The following is a 22,498-nucleotide window of genomic DNA, read 5'->3' as shown; positions in this document are numbered from 1 at the left end:
ACCCAGTAATGAAACTGCTAGATCATATGGTAGTTCTATTTTTAGATTTTGAAAAACTCCCTATTGTTTTCCATAGTGGCTGTACTAATTTACATTCCCACCAACAGTATACTAGAGTTCCCCTTTTTCCACATCCTCGCTAGCATCCATTATTCCATCTTTTTGACAAAAGCCATTCAAACTGGGGTGAGATATCTCATTGTGGTTTTGATTTGCATTTATCTAATTAGTGATGTTGAAAATTTTTTCATATACCTGTTGGTCATTTGTATGTCTTCTTTTGAGAAATGTCTACTCAGATCTTTTGCCCATTTTTAGATTATTTGTTGTTTTTTGTTTTGTTTTTGCTATTGAATTGTCTGAGTTGCTTATATATTCTGGTTATTAAGCTCTTGCCAGATAGTTTGCAAATATTTTCCCTCATTCTATGGATTGTCTCTTCACTTTGTTGATTGTTCTGTTTGATGTGCAGAAGCTTTTCAGCTGGACTGGTCATTACATTTCTAATGAATGGTGAGATCGATGGACTAAAACCAAATAAAGTTTCAGTACTAGGGACTTAGAAAAGCAATGATGTCACATACTTAAATGAGAAAGTTACAAAAGAGAAAGTTTTTTTTTTTTTTTTTTTTTTTTTTTTTTTTTTTTTTTTGAGACGGAGTCTCGCTCTGTTGCCCAGGCTGGAGTGCAGTGGCGCGATCTCGGCTCACTGCAAGCTCCGCCTCCTGGGTTCACGCCATTCTCCTGCCTCAGCCTCCCGAGTAGCTGGGACTACAGGCCCCCGCCACCTCGCCCGGCTAATTTTTTGTATTTTTAGTAGAGACGGGGTTTCACTGTGGTCTCGATCTCCTGACCTTGTGATCCGCCCGCCTCGGCCTCCCAAAGTGCTGGGATTACAGGCGTGAGCCACCGCGCCCGGCCAAAAGAGAAAGTTTTAATTAAAAGATTACTTCAGGGCTAGGCGCAGTGGCTCCTGTCTGTAATCCCTGGGAGCACTCTGGGAGGCTGAGGCAGGTGGGTCACCTGAGATCAGGAGTTAGAGACCAGCCTGGCCAACATGGCGAAACCCTGTCTCCACTAAAAATACAAAAATTAGCCAGGTGTGGTGGCAGGTGCCTATAATCATAGCTACTCGGGAGGCTAAGACAGGAGAATTGCTTGAACCCAGGAGGCAGAGGTTGCAGTGAGCTGAGATCGTGTTATTGCACTCCAGCCTGAACAACAGAGCAAGACTCCATCTCAAAAAAAAAAAAAAATTACTTCAGTAATTAAATACATTATTTTTGAAGTACCCAAAGAGTACCCAGGTAGAAGTGTTACTGGAGGGAAACGTGGTTCTAGAGAGTAATCACAACTGGAGTCATAAAAGTGACAATTCAGCCTATGTAGCTTGATGAACTCCAACAGATGAATCCCTATGAGGAGAGAAGAACAGAAGCCAAGCACAGAGCCTCAGTGACTGTCTACAGCTGAGGGACAGGCGGAGAACTAGGACAATTGGGATAATAGCTCAAGGAGAGGAATACTTAGGAAAGAGAACTGGTCAAAAGTATCAGTTGTTGCAAAAGTAATGGGGAAAAAATCCTATAGTTTTAAGCTACTGTATAATCACAAAAATACTATTTGTCTATCAGATTTTTTTTTCCAATAAGGTGTAGAAGTTGGCTCTACAGTCAGTAAACATTTGTACCAAAGAAAAAAACTGAATTCCTTCCCAAAATTGATAGTAAGCCAAAAGGGAGGAAAGAAGTTTAAGAGAAAGAAAGAGAGGGAATGGGTCTATACCACCCAAGCTAAGCATAAATCATGTCAGCAAAAGAGGGAGTGGCTGGGCAGGCCTGGCAGCTGCAGTCACCAGGAATCTCCAGTTGCTCAGTGGCCACCAGGCAGCTACCCAGAGGAGCTTCTCCAGAGCACCTTTGGAACACGGCCAAGAAGAGGTTAGTGAAAACTCTGGGAGAGCATCTGACTTACACTAATTTTTCCCTAATTTAAGATAAATCAGAAGGGAACTCAGAGATCAATACAATCTGATTTTATATTAGGAAACAGGCCCCAAGATATAATTTGGTCACACTTGTATATTTAGTGTCAGAATTTACCAACTCTATCTCCACTCTGGAGAAATTTGTGTTTTTCAAACGTAAACGTTCATAAATTGGTCACATCACAAAGCAGAAAATCGGAAGAATTACTTTTTGGAATTATGTTAATTTAAAAAAAAAAAACCCTTTACATTGGACCACTTGAATATCTGCCTTAATTTTCCGTGTGCTGATTTGATAAATCAAGTGACTAGGTGAAATAGAACAAAAATTGTTTTCCTCCATATTCCATGCTATGGAAATAAAGAGCATCTATTCCTTATTACAATAGTGGATTTGCAACAGTAAAACTACAATTGGATGGTGTTCAGAGTCATTATCTCAAAAAAAAGAAAAAGAAAAAATTGTTAAGCTTTGAGGCAAAGAATAAATTAACTAGAGTGAAAGAATTTCTTTTCCAAATTCCAGACAGAAACAGCTTGACACTTTGGAAAGAGGTCCTTATGTGGGTTACAGTGTTTTCCTGCCTTCCTCATTTCCTGTTTTATCATGATCAACCTCAGCTGTTATATTTCTCCAAAGCATACATTTTTTAGTGTGAACAAATTATATTTTCTTTTCAGAACATGTGAATATGTTAGTGTTTTTTTCACAAACAGAATGAGCTTTGGTTTTGCCTATTTGTTTTCATCACTCTCATTATACAGAGAACTGGAAAATATTTTTGAAAGAGGAACAGTCAACAGTGACTCTGAGAAGACCACATTGGTTCTAGGTAGTTTTACATGTTGAACTGTTTTTTTTGTATATTGTTGATAGTGTTGTTGACGTGTTTCCTTTCTTTCACACATTGAAGTGCTATATTACTCTAACCATAACTTTGGAACAAATTGGAAACATATACACGTCCTTGACCAGAAATTTTGACTCACCAATTGCATTTTTATACAAATGAGCTTTTCAGTTTGGGTTGAGAAAACACAATAGAAGGAGTGACCCTTCCAATAGCAACATTACTGGACACCAATGATTTCCAACTGATTTGATGATAGTGAAAAACATTACCAATTACATAAAGCAACAAAACAATTCTAAAATAATTTTAATTTACTTATGTTTTTAATGGGATAATTATTTGTTGGGACACTTTTGATAGACATTCCCTCAGATCAAACACGCCACCCTGGTAAGATTCAGTGGAAGTCAACAGAGAAAACTGTCCCAATGTAATGAAAGTTGATATTTCAAACATATTTACAACTTAATAAACTAAATGTTTCATTTCCACAGATAAGACACCTTATAAAGCTGGACTTACTGACCAAAATCAGTGGGAAATACTAGAGGAAAGTGGAATGGAATATATGGTACTCATTGCAGCTATCATATTGTAGAACCAAATGCAGCATTAGTCATAATAACAAAAACTGAAAACAACTCAAATATCCAGGAACATTAGAATGAATAAAGTGTACCACATTCAATGATAGAATTCAATATAGCAATTAAAGTGAAAAACTACTGCTATACACAGCCTAATGAAAAGCAAAGGAAGTCACATGCATACACAAAAATACATAGTGTAGAATTCCATTTATATAAAGTTCAAGATCAGGCAAAATGAATCTATAGTGCTAGAATTCCTGGTAGTAGTTACCTTTGAAAAGAAGGGTGGGGGTAGTGACTTGGAGGCTTCTGGAGTGCTGGTAATGTTATATATCTTGGCTGCAGAGATATTTTACTTTGTGAAAATGCACATTTATGATTTGTGCACTTTTCTGCATGCACATTATACTTTAATGGTTTATTTTATGGTAAGATGGAATAAGTAGATTCCATCTTGTTTCTCCCACTGAAAGCAGATCTGAAACCTGAACAGAGTGCATGAAGCAGCAACATAAGAACTCTAAAAGGAAATACAAGCATAATAGGAAGACTGGGGGGAAAAATAACACCATAAAACTAATAGTGGGCTCATCATTTTTTCCCTCCAGTATCCACCAGTCTGGTGTCAACACAGCCTGTAACCTATAGGTGAGCATTGTGCAGACAGAGTACACTCCAGGAGAAGCCCTCTAGTTCTAGCTCAAGAAGTGGAAAGGATCTCTAACATTCTGGCCTCTTGCATTCCATTCCTCAAGGCATCCTGGGACTGTGGTAACAGCAACAATTGCAACAAGGGAGACCCTCAGGAGCCCAAAACTCTGATGAAGGAGAGAACCTTACTATCTGATTGGAGGACTTGTAGTTCCAAAAGACTGGGGCAAAGCCCCATTACTTTCTCTCTCTCTCTCTCTCTCTCTCTCTCTCTCTGTCCTCCCACCACTTGGCCCCATACGAAGGAGCAGTCACAAGAAGCAAATCACAGAGTGGGATAAAGCTCCAGCTTTCTAGCCAAAGGACCAAAACAGGGGAATTCCAAGGAACTGAAAAGTGCCAGGGAGATCAGAGAGAGAAAGGAGCCTGGGAAAGGATTTTGTAAAGCTGTTTATGAACTACTGAACTCACCCCTGGGCATGTGTGACTCTGACATAAAACAGTATATCACAGAATTCAAAAACTGCACTGTGGGATAAAGTATTGCTCTGACCTCATACTGGCCACCGAGTGGTGTACACATGGGATAGATATGGAAGGTACTTCAAAGGCTTTGGAAATGGAACTGACATTGAAATCATAATCCACAGAAGACTAGTCAGAATTTGCAGCCTAATCATAACTAGGTTACCTGTTGCTAAAATTGAAAAAAAACAACAAAATCAACATTTTCCATATAACTTTAAGTAAACAAGACCCAAAGCTCTATTGCATGATATTCAAAATGTCCAGGATTCAATCCAAAATTATTCTACACATGAAGAATTAGGGGGGAAAAAAAAGTTGACTTGAGTGGGACAAGACAATTAGTTGACACAGATGACTTTACGGTAGCTATCATTAAAATCCCTGACAAATTAAGGGTGAATACCCTTGAAATAAATGGAAAGATAGAAAATCTTACCAAAGAAATACAAAGCATAATGAAGAATCAAATGGAACTTTTAACTTTGAAAAAGCTACTAACAAATAAAAAACTAACTGGATGTGCTTCAGACAGTAGGAGATTGAACATGACCAATGAAAGAGTCAATGAACTTGTAGCTAGGCCAGTAGAAATTACCTAACCTAAACAAGAGAGAAAAAAGATTAGAAGAAAAAGTTAACAGAGCCGCTAGAGTCTGTGGAACAATATCAGAAGATCTAACATTCATATCATCATAGAAGAGACTATTGTGTAAAAAGCAAGTATTTGAAGAAATAATTCCTAAGCACTTCTCAAATTTGGCTAACATTTAAATTTATGAATTCAAGAAGCTCAGTTAACCCTAAATAGGGTAAACTCAAGGAATCAATGCTCACACATGTAATAATTAAAGTGCTAAAAACTAAAGACACAGAAAAAAATATCAAATGCAACCAAAGAAAACTGATGTATTACTTACAGGGAAACAATTATTTGCAAGACTGCCAATTTCTCATGAAAAACATTGAAGACAGAAGGAAGTGGAATATTTTTTATGTGCTAAATGTACTGTAAACCTAGAATTCTGTATGCAGTGAGAATATCCTTTAGGAATGAAGGTGAAATGAGGATATTTTCAGGTAAAGGAAAAAAGAAGTTTTTGCCAGCAGAACTGCTTTAAAACAAGTACAAAAAATACTCAAGAAAAGTTCTTCAGACAGAACTTCTGTCTGAAGAACAGAAGAGAAAGAATACCAGAAGGAAGCATGGAATGTTGGAAAAGAAGGAAGAATAATAGAAATTAAAACATCCATATAAATACAGTAGGCTACTGTTCTCAAGTTGTTTAAAAGATAAGTAAGGGTTGAAAGAAAAAATACAAAATTATCTCATGAGGATATGTATGTATCTGTCATACATGCGTGTGTGTGTGAGAGAGAGAGAGAGAGACTCCATCCAAAAGAAAGAAGGGAATGTGAATAAAAAGGAGAGGGCACAAACAGAAAATAAAACAGTAGAAAAGGTCAATTTTACTACATGCTAATTTTAAAAATAAAATTAATATAAATAAGGAAATTTTTTAAAGTTTATATTTACAAAAAGTTTACTTGTAAAATATAGGGCGCAAGCTTCCCCAAGAATGACTTGAGTATCTAGATTACATCAATGACTAATCTGACCACAAATGAAAACCAGGAAGATAATGATATACTCACCACTGCTTGCCCCTCTACAGTTTCCGTTACTAGAATCCATAGGAAAATCTGAAAGGAAGTGACAGAACAAAGAACCATAACATATTTGTTTTATTTCAAGAATTCCTAAAGATAAAAATCTAACTCAGTCCCAAGTTTGATTTGGGTAAGAATCCAATTGTCTGAAGGAAGTAGACTCTTATTAATGTCATGAGGTTGGCATTCTTATCGTTTGTGGGCTTTGAGTATGGATGAGATCTACTTTTTCATGTGGCTATAAGGAAATACTCTTCTGAATACTCATCAACTGTGCATAAAATTTTAGAATTAATAATTTATTTGAATTTCACAAAATTTATAAACGATAAGCATCCTATCACAATCAAACCTATGCAAATATTAGGCACTCATCCAACACTTATGACTTGATGACAAAAAGAACCAAACACATCTTCAATAAATAGACATATCACACTGAACTGGTATATATTTAAATCCTTAGTTCCTAAACAAACACTCAGAAATCATTCTCATGTCCTTTAACTGCAGGCTAAATAGTGCTTCAGTCAAAAAGAAACCTACTATTTAGGGACTCTTCAAGCCAGTGCAATTAATAGATGCGACAATAATTAGAAATTGCTATTGATTCTTTCTGTGATGCCATAATCCCAGAAAATGGTAATGATAAAGGTTTTCTGTGTTCTAATTAAGAAAACAACCTCTAATGAATAACACTTAGTGCATCAGCAGAGCTCCATGCTGAGAGATGCTGGACCTAGCAATATATCTTTATTGACACTCCAATTCAGTGCTTTTATGAGTTTTACATTTGTAGTAACACTTTATGCTAAACTAGTTTAATGCCTCTATTTATTCTCAGAGAAAATAGTATTCTTCCTTTGTCCTTTTTGTTTATAAGTCCTACCAGGAATAAATTAAACGAGGGGTTAATACTATTTTAGGACAATAACCCCCACAATTACAATTAATGAATTACTTTCCCAGGTTTAGTAATCATCCGCAAGTATTTAAAAAGCAACATCCAAGAAAAGATAGCAGTCAGCAAACAAACAGATAAGCAGGTAACAAACACTAATTCTGAAACATTTGCCTCAACTTGGGCATAAACTATTAATTACTAATACTTTCATTATATTCAAACATTCATTTATGATAAATGTACCCAAGTATTACAGTAACATGCCAGTGGTTTTTCTATTTCTGAATAATCATGTGATAAAATGCATACAAAAATAATGTCTTTACAAAGGAAGAAATTATGTTGGCCCACATTTGAAATGTTTATTATTCAAAGGTAGAAATAAGAGTGAAAAATAAAACTTTGCTTGGTAAAAGGGAATCACTTCAAAATAGCTAAGCCAAGGAGACTGTTTTACTTCTTTCATTCTTCAAAGGAAAATGTTTCTACACTTTTACAAATGCTTAGAAGTCAACTGTTAGAACTGAAAGACAGAAAACAAAAAGTTTCTAATAATTGATCAAAAAAATATTATCAGAAAGTTAAACTTAGGAATTCTAACAACAAATTACCTTAAATGAAAATAGATATTATTAGTAAGTTTTATGCCCCAGGATTTCTAGTGGAGGTCACAGAGGTTTCCAGAGGAGTCCTAAGGAGTTAGGAAATGTAGGGAGAGCTTTCCAGATAGAGAATAGCATTGCAAAGGTACTGGGGTGAGATGCCTGCAAACGTGGCTGAAACGAGACCAGTCTAAGCAGAGAGAAACAAGCTAGAGGAGTCAGAAGGGTGAAATCACGCAGGCCAGAGGAAGACACCCAAGGATTTTAAGCAAGAGATTTGCATTTCAGAAAAAATATCTATTGGAATATGGAGGGGAAACACTGGAAATAAGAGAGACCATTATCATCCTATGGCCATACTCCCAGTGAGAAATGGTGAGGTCCAAACTAAGAAAGTAGCATTAGAGAGGGAGGGAAGGGAATTTGAGTCAGAGTAGACCCAACAGCATGTGATATCTATTGAGTGAGGGGAATGAGGAAAAAGGTAGAATCAAGACTGCTTCCCACAGCCAGGTGCAGTGGTTCACACCTGTAATCTCAGCACTGTGAGGCCAAGGTGGGCAGATCACCTGAGGTCAGGAGTTCGAGACTAGCCTGGTCAACATGGCGAAAACCCATCTCTAACAGAAATACAAAAATTAGCTGGGCGTGGTGGCATGCCCCTGGAGTCCCAGCTATTCAGGAGGCTGAGGCAGGAGAATTGCTTGAACCTGGGAGGCAGAGGTTGCAGTGAGCCGAGATCATGCCACTGCACTCGAGCCTGGGTGACAGAGTGAGACTCTGTCTCAAAAAAAAAAAAAAAAAAAAAAAAAAAGACTGCCTCCCAGGCCTGGACTACTGAGGTATGGTGGTACCTTTCAACAATATAGAAAATGCTAGAAAGAAACAAGTGTATGATGATGAGGAAATGATGAGTTCACTCTGGGGCATGCCAAGACAGAGAGAATAGGGACATGAGAATCTGGAATGTATAATCTCTACTATCTCAAAATTGCAGTGAAGTCAGAATCTCTTATCTCTTTGAATCCATTGTCTAGAAACCACCTTTTATTCTCTTAAGCCGTATATAAGCTGACTTCAAAATACAATGAGAAAACCTTTGTTCCTTTAACTGCAATCTGCTAGGCAAAGAATAACAGATTCTCTAGAAAGTTAGGAATTACATTTCTTAAGGGAGGAAGTGTAGTGTAGAACAGGCTCTGCTTTGAATTCTCTTTTTCTTACTAGCTCTGCTAACTCGGACAGTCACTTCGCTTCTCTACATGCCTTGGTTTCCTTTTCTCCAAAATGGGAATAATAGCCCCTACCATGTGGTCATGAGAATTAAGTGAATGTGCAAAATGCACTCATGACAGCACCTAGAACGTAAGTGTTGGTTGCTTTTATTGTGATGCTAATGGTTCCTGTCTTCAGGATGACACGTCCTCTCCCCAATGATGTTGTTAAACATTTATATTGTGCTTTACCGTTTATCAGTAATTTCATGTTAATATTTCTTTTGTTCTTCACAGTCCTCAATCAATGTCAATGTCAAGTGACTAGTTCAATGTACAAAATTAATGGCAAATTTAGAATTCCAACTAAGGGCCTGTAACTCTAAAAGTGTGGTTTTTCCTAAATTGAGGAGATGTAGCCAATTCTTAATTATTCAAAACTATGTCTATCTGTTGGCTCTTGGTCTCCTCATTCTAGACTCAAAGTAGAACCAGAAGAGCCAAATATAACCTAATCAGTTTCACAGTTTGTAGCAACAACTATCTGAAGGTTTAGTGGGAATGAGATAAAAAGTAAATTATTAAAATAAGATTTGGAGATGACATAAGATTACTCCTGATAATGGGGGTTGCTCTAAATAAATTAAACACTATCAGTATAACACTGAGATACCCTTCCCTAATCCATCCAGAGTGCCTTTCAGAATTTACACAATGAAGGATGCTGAGAAGCATGTTTTCCCTTTCATTCTAATCTAAAATTTCCATTTCTCCTTTCCATTTTCCTCCTCATATCACACTAAATAATTCTTCCTTCTTGGTACTTGGCCCCTCAAATATTTGTAGACCAGGGCTAAAGAAAAGACTGCCTGTTTCTCTGGGAGTGGAGAAATGATTAAATGGCAGCTCCTGCATATGAAAGTTGGCACGGCTCTGCCAGGAGAGAGAAGGCCTGCAGAAACGCGTTGAGCAAGAGCTGGGGAGAAAAGTTAGCACTGCCACAGAAGCCAGCACTGACTGAGGAATGATTATGAAGCCCTTGGCACGGCAAACTGTAGGTGTTGTGGAAATAGCTGTGAAATATCATACCATAAATTTTCTTAACTGCTTGATTCCTGGGTTTCTGAGATAAATTATTTGTAATTAACTCATCCATCAGACTCATTCTTTTTTCTGTCGCTCCCAAAGGGATCTGCTCTTGAGCCTGAGGTCTAGGTCAATTTGTGTAAAATGAAATACCACCTTTATATTTTTAGAAGAAATAAGATTTGTTTTTCCAGTTAAGTCCCAGTGTAAAGCTTTTTTGTTTTGTTCTTCCCCAGAGATGAACTAATAAAAGTTCTAGGCTGCATCTGCATTTACCAACATAACCATTTCAAAAACAAAATAGAAAATGTTAGTCAATTTGTTATAACAGTGATAATAGTAAAACAGCAGCAGCAATTTTTTCAGTGCTTACTAGGTACTAAAGCAATGCTTTATATGCTGTTTAATTTCTTTTCTTTTCTTTTCTTTGAAACAGAGTCTGGCTCTGTCACTCAATCTGGAGTACAGCGGCGCCATCTCAGGTCACTGCAATGTCCGCCTCCCGAGTTCAAGTGAGTCTCCTGCCTCAGCTTCCTGCAGTAGCTGGGACTATAGGTGTGCACCACCATCCCAGGCTAATTTTTGTATTTTCAGTAGAGACAGGGTTTCACCATGTTGGCCAGGCTTGTCTCCACTCCTGACCTCAAGTGACCCACATGCCTTGGCCTCCCAAAGTACTGAGATTACAGGAGTGAGCCACTGCGCCAGCTTTAATTTCATCTTTACCATGCCCTTGGGATGTAGATAGTTTTGTCCTGATTTTACAGATAAGAAAACTTTGAATTACAGAGGTCATATAAATTTCCTAAAACAATAGTTGATGTGGGGGCAGAATCATTCAACACCTGGTTTGCCCCACTCCAAGCCTATCCTCTTTACTCACCATACAATATTAAAGATTTGACTGAATGTCATCACTAACTTGCTGAATGACTAAATTGAGCTGAGTTTTCAGATAATCAGTTGTACATGTAGTCACACTATAGCAAATATAAAATGTGTAAGATGAATAATAATGGCCAGGATGGAACCCGTTCTTTTCAAAACTATGTTTACCCTTAGTATTTTGAAAGGAAAAAAGTAGTTTCAAGCATTACTCCATTTCAATAAGACTGCTTTGGAAAAGGTCCTAACCTTTATTGTTTGTGGAGTCATGATATACTATGAGAGAACAGATCCCCATGAATGGGTAGGATTTGAAAATCCTCTTGGCATAGAAAGAATTTGAAATATTGTCCTATTTTATTCAGGGAGACCTCATTTTGGTATCTAGTTGGACAGATACTAGTCAAAAGACACAGGGATTCTGTTTATACCCAAATGAACAAGAAAAAAACCTTGCTTTGTGAACTATCACTTCCCACTGAATCAAAGAGTATATTGGATATTGCATCGTAAATTACACTGGCCACATGTGGTAGTTCCTAAGTAATTCCAGGTGTCTGACAGTTTGACCCAGTATAGGGAATGTAATTTTCAACAAGCTGGCCCTGGAAGCCAGGAGACCCTTCAGGCTACAGTCTACCCACTTCATTCTCAATTCCCACCTCCCCACACCTTTCAGCTCCCCCTGCCACCACAGCCTCTGGTTCACACTGAAGCTTATGGAAAGGAGCAGGAACGCCATCACTAACTATGATTCCAACTACCACCTATTTTTCTAGCAAGGATGCTGTCAGTAAAGCAAATATTCTGGCATTTTAAAGAAGCTTAGAAATCAGGTCCCATGAACTGACAAATTGTTTCCATGCATGTCCTATTTGAGTGCTTCAGTGAGGCAACTGTTTCTATGTTTGTTCCACAATGATGGGTAACTCAGGGACACTTAATGAAACTGCTTCCCATCCATATTGACTATGGCTTTTTGAGAGCCATTAACCTTGCCAAACCTCACTCACTCTAGGTCCACCTCTAAGGGAGGTTTAAGAGCAAGTTTTGTGCTTTACGGGGAGGAATGCATTTCAGCCTGAACCACTGCCACCTCATTCCTAGCCCTTGGCCTGAGAGGAGCACTTGCATTTAACTGATTCTAAGTGCCTGGCAAACCAGAGCGGCAACTGCACTGGGCACTTACAGACTTTGCAGTCTGTGACTTCAATGAGTACGAAGCCTCAAGCATGCTCTTTTAGCAAAGATTAATAAGGAATACATTTCTGTGATGATTTTACACAACCAGCTTTTGGTTCTTGATTAAAATCAAGAAGACAATAGGTATATTCAAAAAGTGATAAACTAAGTGAGGTCACCATTAAAAAGTTCTTGAAATTTTTCTGTTCGCTTTTTTTCCTTTGGCTATTTTTACAATTACTTCTCTCTCACTTTGTTAAACGAGTCAATGTGCACAGAAAGTACTTTTTCCAAATCAATACCCTGATAACTAAGAATTACTACCTGGAAATGGACTGGGGACATGTGCCTAGACTGTGCAAGTTGAAAGAAGAAGGAAAGTTGATGCCCAAGAAATAAACAGATGGAGGCAACCAAGTAACCAAGTCAACACATCTAAGAACAGAGTTGTTGGGGCGGGGTATGAAAGAGGACCGCTAGTGAAAAAAATTGCCTTCTTTGTAAAATATATGAAGGGTAAAAATTTGAGGTTTGGGTTAGTTGGTAGAAGTAATACTGAGTTAGAATTAAATGGACCATAATGAAGTAGGTTTAGTTGCAGTCTTAAAGTTACAAATGTCATAATTAGACTAAACACTAGTGAGAAAACAACTTGTGATTGACTCCATTAAATTTAGAGCTGCAATAAAGTTTTATGGTAGAGAAAGACTGAAATGACTGTGGTTGGTGCACACATGGAAAAGGAGCATGAAATAAGGTATTAAAGACAATTTTTTTTCCCAAATATGAGAGTGGAATAAGGGGTGAGATTTAAAATAACATTCCGTGAGTGTATGATAACACACCTTAAATGTAATTCCTTTCATCTGTGTGCCACTTATAAAATGACTTGAAGGCGTGTGGGCATGTGAAAAGAGCCCAGTAATTTCAGTCTGCCAGCTCTATGGCAAGCACAGGAGCTAATTAACAGTGCATAGCAATGTTTCACAGTTGTTTCATTCTGGAATGGAAGAACAATTTATCTCATTGAAAGGAGGGGGAAATTTAAGGTGAAGGTAATTGCTCAAATTGAATCTTGAGCAAACACATACCCCTAACATCTGTCGGTTAGAGTAAGGTTATTGAAATTATCTTGGCATTTTTAATTAGAAGAAAATGGGGCTTCAGTTTTCTGTTTCCTCCATACAATCTTAACAAGCATCTAAGACACTAAAGATACAGAAACCTGATGACTGAGATTGCCTGAGAATCAGCAAAGAAAACCCAGTGATTATAAACAAATTTTAAAAGAAAACGAGCATCACTTTACAAAATGTGGCTACTTCCACATGTAAAGAGTTGAAGTGAAGGATTCCTGTGGAGTATAAGTGTGATGGGTTTGGAATGCATGGATTGTTTTAAAAAGATCACCTATTGGAACAGAGTGCAAGAATGCATCAGTGTGGAAGGTGATAAGGTGAGGGCTTTTTTTGTTTTTGTAAAAAGAAAGAAGAAAGAAGAAGGGTGTTTGATAGAGGAGCAGTTAAGGGAGAGATTAAGATAAGTGATCCGAAGAGAAAAGAATTAGAGTAAAGGCTAGTAACAAGGACTCCAAGAAGTGAGGAGGCTGTAGGGTAAGGGAAGGGTGGGCCGTGTCAAAACTCACCAGTTCCGTCCGCAGTAACGATGGCCTCGGGAGAGATGCACACGCCCCGGTCGTACACCGGCAGGTCCTCGCAGGCCAGGCTCTCCGGCCACGAGTGGCGGTACTTGATGAGGATGGGCTCGCAGCCCTGCCGGGCCCGCTCGCACACAGACTTACAGGGCTTGATGGGCTCGTGCTGGAAGTCAATGGTGCAGATGGGCGCGTACATGGCACAGAGGAAGAAGAGCAGATCGGGGCTGCAGTGGGTGCCCAGCAGACCTTCGAACTGCTCGATGGCCAGGATGGCGTTGGCCTGAGTGCTGTGGTGCAGGTGGTTGGGCATCTTGGTCATGTTCCAGGGCAAGGACTTGCACAGGGGGATGCGGACGGGCTCACAGGCTGCAGCCCGAGCCCCGGGCACCCGGAGTAGGCAGAGAGCAGCCAGGGCAAGCAGCCCGGCCCTCAGCAGCAGCATCCCTCCCGGGCTGCCGCAGACCATGATCCCGGCAGGATGGGGCAGGGTGCAGCCGCGCAGTGGACGCCGAGAGGCCCGCTCCGCCGTCTCCGCCTCCCCCCCTGCAAGTGGACACAAGGATCTGGGAGTTTCTCCTCCCCCGGCAATCACCGCTTCCTTGGATCAAATTCCCCCAATGAGGTCCCACGAGCTTTACCGAGCTCCAGCCGCCGCCCCTGCCGCCCAGGCTGCTCTTTCCCAACTTCTAAGCCTTCGGAGGCAGCAGCATCTATTTATTCCTCTCCCTCTGGCAGAAGCATCAGACTTCGCAGATCAGTCAGATAAGAGGGACACGAGAGGAGGCGAGGAAGACATAAAAACAAAAGTAGAATTCAGCTGAGAGATAGTTGGAACTCTGGGGTGTCACGTCCCCTAGATCAAGCACACAAAAAGATGCTAAAGAAAGCATTAAATTCCCCAAAGTGAGGAGGACAGAGGGGTTGGGGAGAAAGAGGGAGGAAAAGCTCCTAATGGGAGAGAAGGGTGCAGTAAGAGTTTGCAAATCCTGTGGGCTAAGAGCTGCGGCCGCCGCTGCGACTGCGACCCTGGCTGGCAAGAGGGACTCTCGGGAGGAGCCTCGCCTGGAGGTCTGTGCCTCGGCCCCGGCAGCTCTGCACTTTCCTACCTCCGGCCCGAGAGGGAGCTCCCCACGTGGGGCAGTCTCTGCCCTCCAGCACCGGCTGCTCTTCCCAAGAAAGGAGTAGGCGCCCGGGGGAGAGAAGGCCTGGGGGTCGCAGGCGGTGGGGCGCGAAGGCGTGCGAAGCGGTGAGAGTGCGAGACCCCAAGACAGCGCCCAGTCGATCCGCGCCCTCACACGAGGGAACCCGTCTTTGACCCCAGAGACGAGCCCCTAGCCCCTCACTCAAGAGCCCACCCCAACTCCCTACGGAAAAGTCCCCCTAGTTCCCCACTTGGGATCCCAACCGAAACCCTCCTTCCTGGAGGTATTTCCCTTAAGCAAACTGCAGCTTTTCCTTGCAATCACTGGCTCTGCAGAGAGTCATACCTGGTGGGGGGAAAGGCTTAAGCAATGTCACTTTGTCCAAGTAGCGGAAAAGACAGACCCCTGCGAGCAGCGGTGGAGCCTTATCAACCCAGAGCTAGTGACTACAGAGCTCTCCATTTTCAATAACTGCGGGGAAGGAGGTGGGGGGGTGGGGCGGGGGGAGGATTGCCTTTCAAAAAAGAAAGAAGGAAAGAAATGCTGCGCATGATTACAAATAGGCCACCAGAAGCAAGGAACAGGGGTTTTTTTTCTTCTATTTGTTTCCCCCAGTGGAATTAGAACTTCTGAGTTTTGCTCCTTAAGCATTAATACGGAAACTAACAGCTCTAATGCACTTGGACTTTTTTTTTCTTCTGATTTTGCTCACGAATAATATGGCAGATATTATCTGTTAATAACTCTTCTCAGCAACAATTTTGCCCAACACTTTAAAAAAAAAAAAACGTGTAGGAAAACGACATCACGCAGGTAATAATGATGATTATAACAACAATCAAACCCTTTCCATCCAGATGAGTTCAATCTGGAGGAGAAAATGGAAAACAGATCCCCTCCTGGTCTGCTCCTTCCACTAATGAGCCCCCCTTCCCCCATCCCCGCCCCACCCTCCCCTTTCAGCTTATATTGTAAATGGAATGACCTGCAGAGGCCTTCACACTATGCCCTCTCAATGGGAAATCACTGAGCAAAAGGATTGCCGAATGTCAGAAAACACAGCCTTCATTGAGAGGAGAAGGAAACAAAACCTGAAGCAAAACAGGAAGTCACCTTTGCTCTGCATCACTGAAATATTTCTCTGCTTTAATTTAGCCATCTCTCACCGTCCATAACAAGCAGAGAAAATATGTCCCCACTTCAGAGCACGTAGTGAGATGCTCGTTTCCATTCCCTAGAGTGACCTGACAGCACCTATAAAATGTCAACGCTAACTTGAGTTATGGAATTTTATCTCTAAAATGACCATAAACAGCAGTTTGTGACTGCAGTAAATTTTTTTGGAAGGAAGTTTGTTCCACTTATGGTGGCGGGGGCGAGAAACACCAGATGGTAGACAGGGAGTCAGTTAGTATACAAACTTTGCCTGGTCTGCGATTATGTAGTGTCATGTAAGAGAACAAATTCAAAAATTGTACAAACGAATTTAAAATGATTTACCAAGTAAAATTTAGAGGAAAAACAACTTTAGAAGACAGTCAACATTAGAACATTCGGGGGCTATTCTGTGTCATAAAAATAGAGCTGAGATTTTCTTAAATTAGAAGAAAAAACATCAGGAGTAGATGTAGTAAATTGTTTGCTAAATACATTTTTCTGTTCATCTTAAAAGTCTTACAGTGTAAGAAGAAAGGTGCCAATAGTTTGAAAGGTTCTGCAACTGTTTGAAACAAAGTCTGTTTCCCTTCCCCTGCACAAAAGTCAGCTATCCTCTTCGTCTAATAGGTCTCCTTACAACTTTAATCCAAATTTGTTTTTTAAAAAGCCCAAAATAAATGTCACTGTCTTGAGGAAGCCCTTTTGAGTACCTTGTCTAGTTGTGTTCATTTTTCTGGTTAGTTATCCTTGAACAGTGTTTGTTTTTACAAATTATTCTTTTTTTTTTTTTTTTTTTTTTTTTTTTTTTTTTTTTGAGATGGAGTTTTGCTCTTGTTGTCCAGGCTGGAGCGCAGTGGCGCTATATTGGCTCACTGCAACCTCCACCTCCCGGCTTCAAGAGATTCTCCTGCCTCAGTCTCCCTAGTAGACTCATAAGCTCTCCACTTGTGAGTCTCCAAAGTCTATTATACCACTCAAAGGTATGCCTTCATGTACCCATAGCTTTGTTCTCATTTATAAGTGAGAACATACAGTATTTCGTTTTCCATTCCTGAGTTATGTCACCTAGTATAATGGCCTCCAGCTCCATCCAAACTGCTGCAAAATACATTATTTCATTCTTTTTTATGGGCTCCACACAACGCATATCCAGGTGAGGACACCTGGCTGTCTGAGAGCTGCAGCATAGCGCCCCCTAGCACCTAGTTGGGACTATGGGTTAATTCTAGGCTCAACCACTGCTTAGGAAGTGCGCCCAGACCCAGTGATGGCCAGTCAAGCTTCTCAGGATGAGCGATGATACCATGATCACTGGCATTTGGTTTAACTTCCTGACAGGTAGGTGTTCCTGTGGCAATGTCAAGAAAAACATCATGCTAGAGTATATTACTTTGATATGGCCATATTACCAAAATTCAAAGTTGGCCAATTTCCCCCTCCCTGCCACAATTTTGCAATGTCTTTTTTTGTCAGTAATTTAAATATTCACATTATTTTTTCATCTGTTTGAATAAACTGTAAACCTACCCTAGGTTTGTGTTAATAAGTCTACCCACATTTTTGCTATAAGAAAATGTGTTTGCAAAAAATGCAAAAGAAAATATTCTTACATTTTCACAAGCAGAGCTAATGTGTAAAATAGTTAACAACTGGTACAGTTGAACACCAGCGAGTCAGAATGGCTGTGGCCAGGCCCATTCTATACTATCAGGGTATCAAGGAGCAAGGAATTAGTGTTTATTGAGTACTTGCGAGTATTTTATGTGAGGTACATAAACCACTTTTTAAGCACATAAACTGCACAAGGTATTAGTTCCAAAGATGAAGAAAATAAGGCTCCATAAGATGAAGTTTCCCAAAGTTATCACAGATAGATAAGGGCCTGGCAGAGTGAGATTTGAATCCATGCTCTTTTAACAATTCAAATTATCTGCTTCATACGCAGAAAAGAGCCAGGGAAAGGGAAAAACCAGGGATCTCTGTGAGCCTGGGTCTCAGCCTGTACCCTGACCACATCAACTGTCAGATATTGGCTCTATCTTCTTAAGAATAGAAAGATGTTGGCCGGGTGCGCTGGCTCACGCCTGTAATCCCAGCACTTTGGGAGGCCAACACAGGTGTATCACGAGGTCAGGAGTTCAAGACCAGCCTGACCAAAAACATGCTGAAACCCCGTCTCTACTAAAGAAAAAAAAAAAAAAAAAAAAAATTAGCCGGGCATGGTGGCGCGCGCCTGTAATCCCAGCTACTCAGGAGGCTGAGGCAGGAGAATTGCTTGAACCCGAGAGGTGGAGGTTTTAGGGAGCAGAGATCAAGCCACTGTACTCCAGTCTGGGTGACAGAAAGAGACCCCATCTCAAAAAAAAAAAAGAATAGAAAGATGTCAAGATGTCAAGCCCAATGAGAAGCTTTGGACTTCAGATGGGGAGACCTCCTTGCTCATAGCCTGTACCTGAAGTATTCTGCAGACCTAGTAATTCCTTGAGTTCTGTCTTAGGAAGAAGATCTTACCCTTTCCCATCTCCACGCAAACCAATAAAATCTTCCCAGCTGTTCGATGCAGCAACCTTAGGGCAATGATTCTCAAACTGAATCATGCAGCAGAATCCCCTGGAAGGCTTCTGAAAACATAGGTTGCTGGGCTTCATCCAGAATTTCTGATAAGGTAAGAATTTGCATTTCAAATAAGTTATCAGGTGATCCTAATACCGCTGTCCAGGAACAACACTTTAAAATCACTCTTTTGAACTAGATAGTAAGCTTTGATTTACCCCGAGTAAATGCTTTTCATGCTATAAAGATTTCATGATTTGATCTCTTTTTATCTTTTCTCATAGGAAAATTGGAAACAAAATGTTAATAAAGCAGCCTAATAGCTAAATGACTCTCTAAAGTTTGTCTAGATACCTCTACCACTCAAAGGTCATAATAATAGCCCCAGTGAGACTTGGCCTTACAATCAACTGGCCCTCTGGCCTTCATGTACTGTCCTAAGGGTCACAGCATCACTCCACCCCCATTGCAGAAGAAGAATGATAGATCCAGCTTCAAAGAAGTTGCAGAAGGAACCTTAATATCTTAGTGGTGGAATGAATCTCAGCAATCTAATCCACCCACCTCTTTCACCTCTGCAACCTCCTAGCCCTCCCCACCATACCTTAATTTGAAGAGAAGACTCGAGATAAAATCACTTACCCAAAATCATGAAGTTAATGGCATGTATGGCAGACATACCTACCAGCAGCAATAACTTAAGCATGCCCTGAGAATGACCCTATGGTCTAAAAACAAGGTGTGTTCGGAGTTGTGAGCTAAGGAATTCAAAAGTGACCAATCCAGAGATTAATTCATTATTTATGAGGAACCTATGAACCCCCAGCCCATCCCATGGAACGCGGGCCATACTGGGGATTGAGGCTGTTTGTTTCGGGTTAAATGAAGGTTGTCAGGTAGGGGTTCCTAAGGAGAGGGTGCCAAGTGAAAATTCTATATAAACAGCGTGCTTTCTACAAATGGTAGTGGTTCTCCTGTCCAGCCCACTGCCACTGGACTACCCTGTATGCAAGTTCCCTCAATAAACTCCATGTCTCGTTTGCTGCCTCTGGGTCCCTTCTTCAGCTTCTTGAACCTGGCACCATTCTTACTGAAGTCAATAGGGTTCTGGCGTGACACGGCAACTCATATGGTTTGGCTGTGTCCCCTCTGTCCCCAGTAAATCTCACCATGAATTGTAATCTTCATAACCCGCACGTGTCAAGGGCAGAGAGGAAGTCAAATTGTCCCTGTTTGCAGATGACATGATTGTATATTTAGAAAACCCCATCGTTTCAGCCCCAAATCTCCTTAAGCTATAAGCAATGTCAACAAAATCTCAGGATACAAAATTAATGTGCCAAAATCACAAACATTCCTATACACCAATAATAGACAGAGAGCCAAATCATGAGTGAACTCCCATTCACAATTGCTACCGAGAGAATAAAATTCCTAGGAATACAACTTATAAGGGATGTGAAGGACCTCTTCAAGGAGAACTACAAACCACTGCTCAAGGAAGTAAGAGAGGACACAAACAAATGGAAAAACATTCCATGCTTATGGATAGGAAGAATCAATATCGTGAAAATGGCCATACTGCCCAAAGTTATTTATAGATTCAATGCTATCCCCATCAAGCTACCATTGACTTTCTTCACAGAATTAGAAAAACTACTCTAAATTTCATATGGAACCAAAAGAGAGCCCATATAGCTAAGACAATCCTAAGGAAAAAGAACAAAGCTGGAGGCATGACGCTACCTCACTTCAAACTACACTATAAGGCTCCAGTAACCAAAACAACATGGTACTGGTACCAAAACAGAGATGTAGACCAATGGAACAGAAAAGAGGCCTCAGAAATAATGCCACACATCTACAACCATCTGATCTTTGACAAACCTGACAAAAACAAGGAATGCGTAAAGGATTCCCTCTTTAATAAATGGTGTTGGGAAAACTCGCTAGCCATATGCAGAAAACTGGAACTGGACCCCTTCCTTACACCTTATACAAAAATTAACTCAAGATGTATTAAAGAGTTAAACCTAAGACCTAAACCCATAAAAACCCTAGAAGAAAACCTAGGCAGTACCATCCAGGACATAGGCATGGGCAAAGACTTCATGACTAAAACACCAAAAGCAATGGCAACAGAAGCCAAAATTGACTAATGGGATCTGATTAAACTCAAGAACTTCTGCACAGCCAAAGAAACTATCATCAGAGTGAACAAGCAACCTACAGAATGGGAGAAAATTTTTGCAATCTATCCATCTGACAAAGGGCTAATATGCAAATCTACAAAGAACTTAAACAAATTTACAAGAAAAAAACAACTCCATCAAAAAGTGGGTGAAGAATATGAACAGACACATCTCAAAAGAAGACATTTATGTGGCCAAAAAACATATGAAGAAAAGTTCATCATCACTGGTCATTAGAGAAATGCAAATCAAAACCACAATGAGGTACCATCTCATGCCAGTTAGAATGGCAATCATTAAAAAGTCAGGAAACAACAGATGCTGCAGAGGATGTGGAGAAACAGGAATGCTTTTACACTGTTGGTGGGAGTGTAAATTAGTTCAACCATTGTTGAAGACAATGTGGCAATTCCTCAAGGATCTAGAACCAGAAATACCATGTGACACAGTAGTCCCATTACTGGGTATATACCCAAAGGATTATAAATCATTCTACTATGAAGACACAAGCACACATATGTTTATTGAGGCACTATTTACAATAGCAAAGACTTGGAACCAACACAAACGCCCATCAATGATAGACTGGATAAAGAAAATGTGGCACATATACGCCATGGAATACTATGCAGCCATAAAAAAGTATGACTTCATGTCCTTTGCAGGAACGTAGATAAAGCTGGAAACCATTATTCTCAGCAAACTAACACAGGATCAGAAAACCAAACACCGCATGTTCTCACTCATAAGTGGGAGTTGAACAATGGGAACACATGGACACGGAGGGGAATATCACACACTGGGGCCTTTTGAGGGAGGTGGAGGGCTAGGGGAGGGATAGCATTAGGAGAAATACCTAATGTAGATGACGGGTTGATGGGTGCAGCAAACCACTATGACACATGTATATCTATGTAACAAACCTGCACGTTCTGCACATGTATCCCAGAACTTAAAGTATAATAAAAAAAACTTACATTTTATTTAATGTTTACTAAAAAATGAAGTTCATATAAAACAAAAAGAAAAAGAAAATAAAAATTTCCCAGCTTTGGGTATTTTTTCATAGCATGTGAGAACAGACTAAAGCAGTTAAGAGTGTTTGCTAGTTTGATCTACTCACACCATTCTCCTTCTCTGTTGGTAGTGTGTGTTTTTCTTATACACCTGGAAACAGAAAATGACTATAGAAATATATCTGATAATTAACATAATGGTATTCAGTTTATGTAATACCTTAAAATAATCTAGACTTTCCAAGCAGTCTAAAAGGTTTTCAGGGTCTGGAAACACATCCAAGAGCCCACACTATAGGCTCTCCCCATGTCAGTTGAAACCCAGATGATCCTGAATTTCTTTCTAAGCTCCCTTTAACAAAATATAATTGCAGATAATTTCTAAAACACCCTTTCTACCATCTTACTCTAGAATAGACCTACATGTTTTGCCACATCTTTTGTATTATATCTTTTAAAGCCTTATTTTATTGCTCATTTCTCCTTATGGTAACAGAGGAGCAACCAAGTAGCATACAGGTCATTCCAACATGAGTTTTATGCCTCAGCTATAATGTAGACACCTAAATAATTCATTGTGACCAAGGCCAAATTAGAAACTGGCCTTAAAATGATCCCTAACAAGACTA

The 22,498-nt window shown here is 40.1% G+C and overlaps 2 protein-coding genes across 2 annotated transcripts in view; one reads left to right on the top strand and one right to left on the bottom strand.

Moving 5' to 3' along the window:
* FRZB (frizzled related protein) overlaps positions 1-15,389 on the bottom strand; it is a 31,882-nt gene extending 16,493 nt beyond the window's left edge. Inside the window, exons 1-3 of the mRNA XM_050752220.1 lie at positions 15,296-15,389; positions 13,797-14,553; positions 6,264-6,311 (exon numbers count right to left, since the gene is read on the bottom strand). Of these exons, the coding sequence (XP_050608177.1) occupies positions 6,264-6,311; positions 13,797-14,274 (526 nt within the window). The 5' untranslated portion in view covers positions 14,275-14,553; positions 15,296-15,389. The remainder of the gene's footprint in view (positions 1-6,263; positions 6,312-13,796; positions 14,554-15,295) is intronic.
* A 55-nt stretch (positions 15,390-15,444) lies between these two features.
* Positions 15,445-22,498, top strand: part of NUP35 (nucleoporin 35) — a 283,449-nt gene continuing 276,395 nt past the window's right edge. The window contains exon 1 of the mRNA XM_050752218.1: positions 15,445-15,455. The gene's annotated coding sequence lies outside the window, so the exon portion shown is untranslated. The remainder of the gene's footprint in view (positions 15,456-22,498) is intronic.

The sequence above is a fragment of the Macaca thibetana genome, chromosome 12 (assembly GCF_024542745.1).
Source record: "Macaca thibetana thibetana isolate TM-01 chromosome 12, ASM2454274v1, whole genome shotgun sequence".
NCBI classification, from domain to species: domain Eukaryota; kingdom Metazoa; phylum Chordata; class Mammalia; order Primates; family Cercopithecidae; genus Macaca; species Macaca thibetana.
Note: the sequence above shows the minus strand (reverse complement) of the source record. Positions and strands in the feature narration are given on the sequence as shown.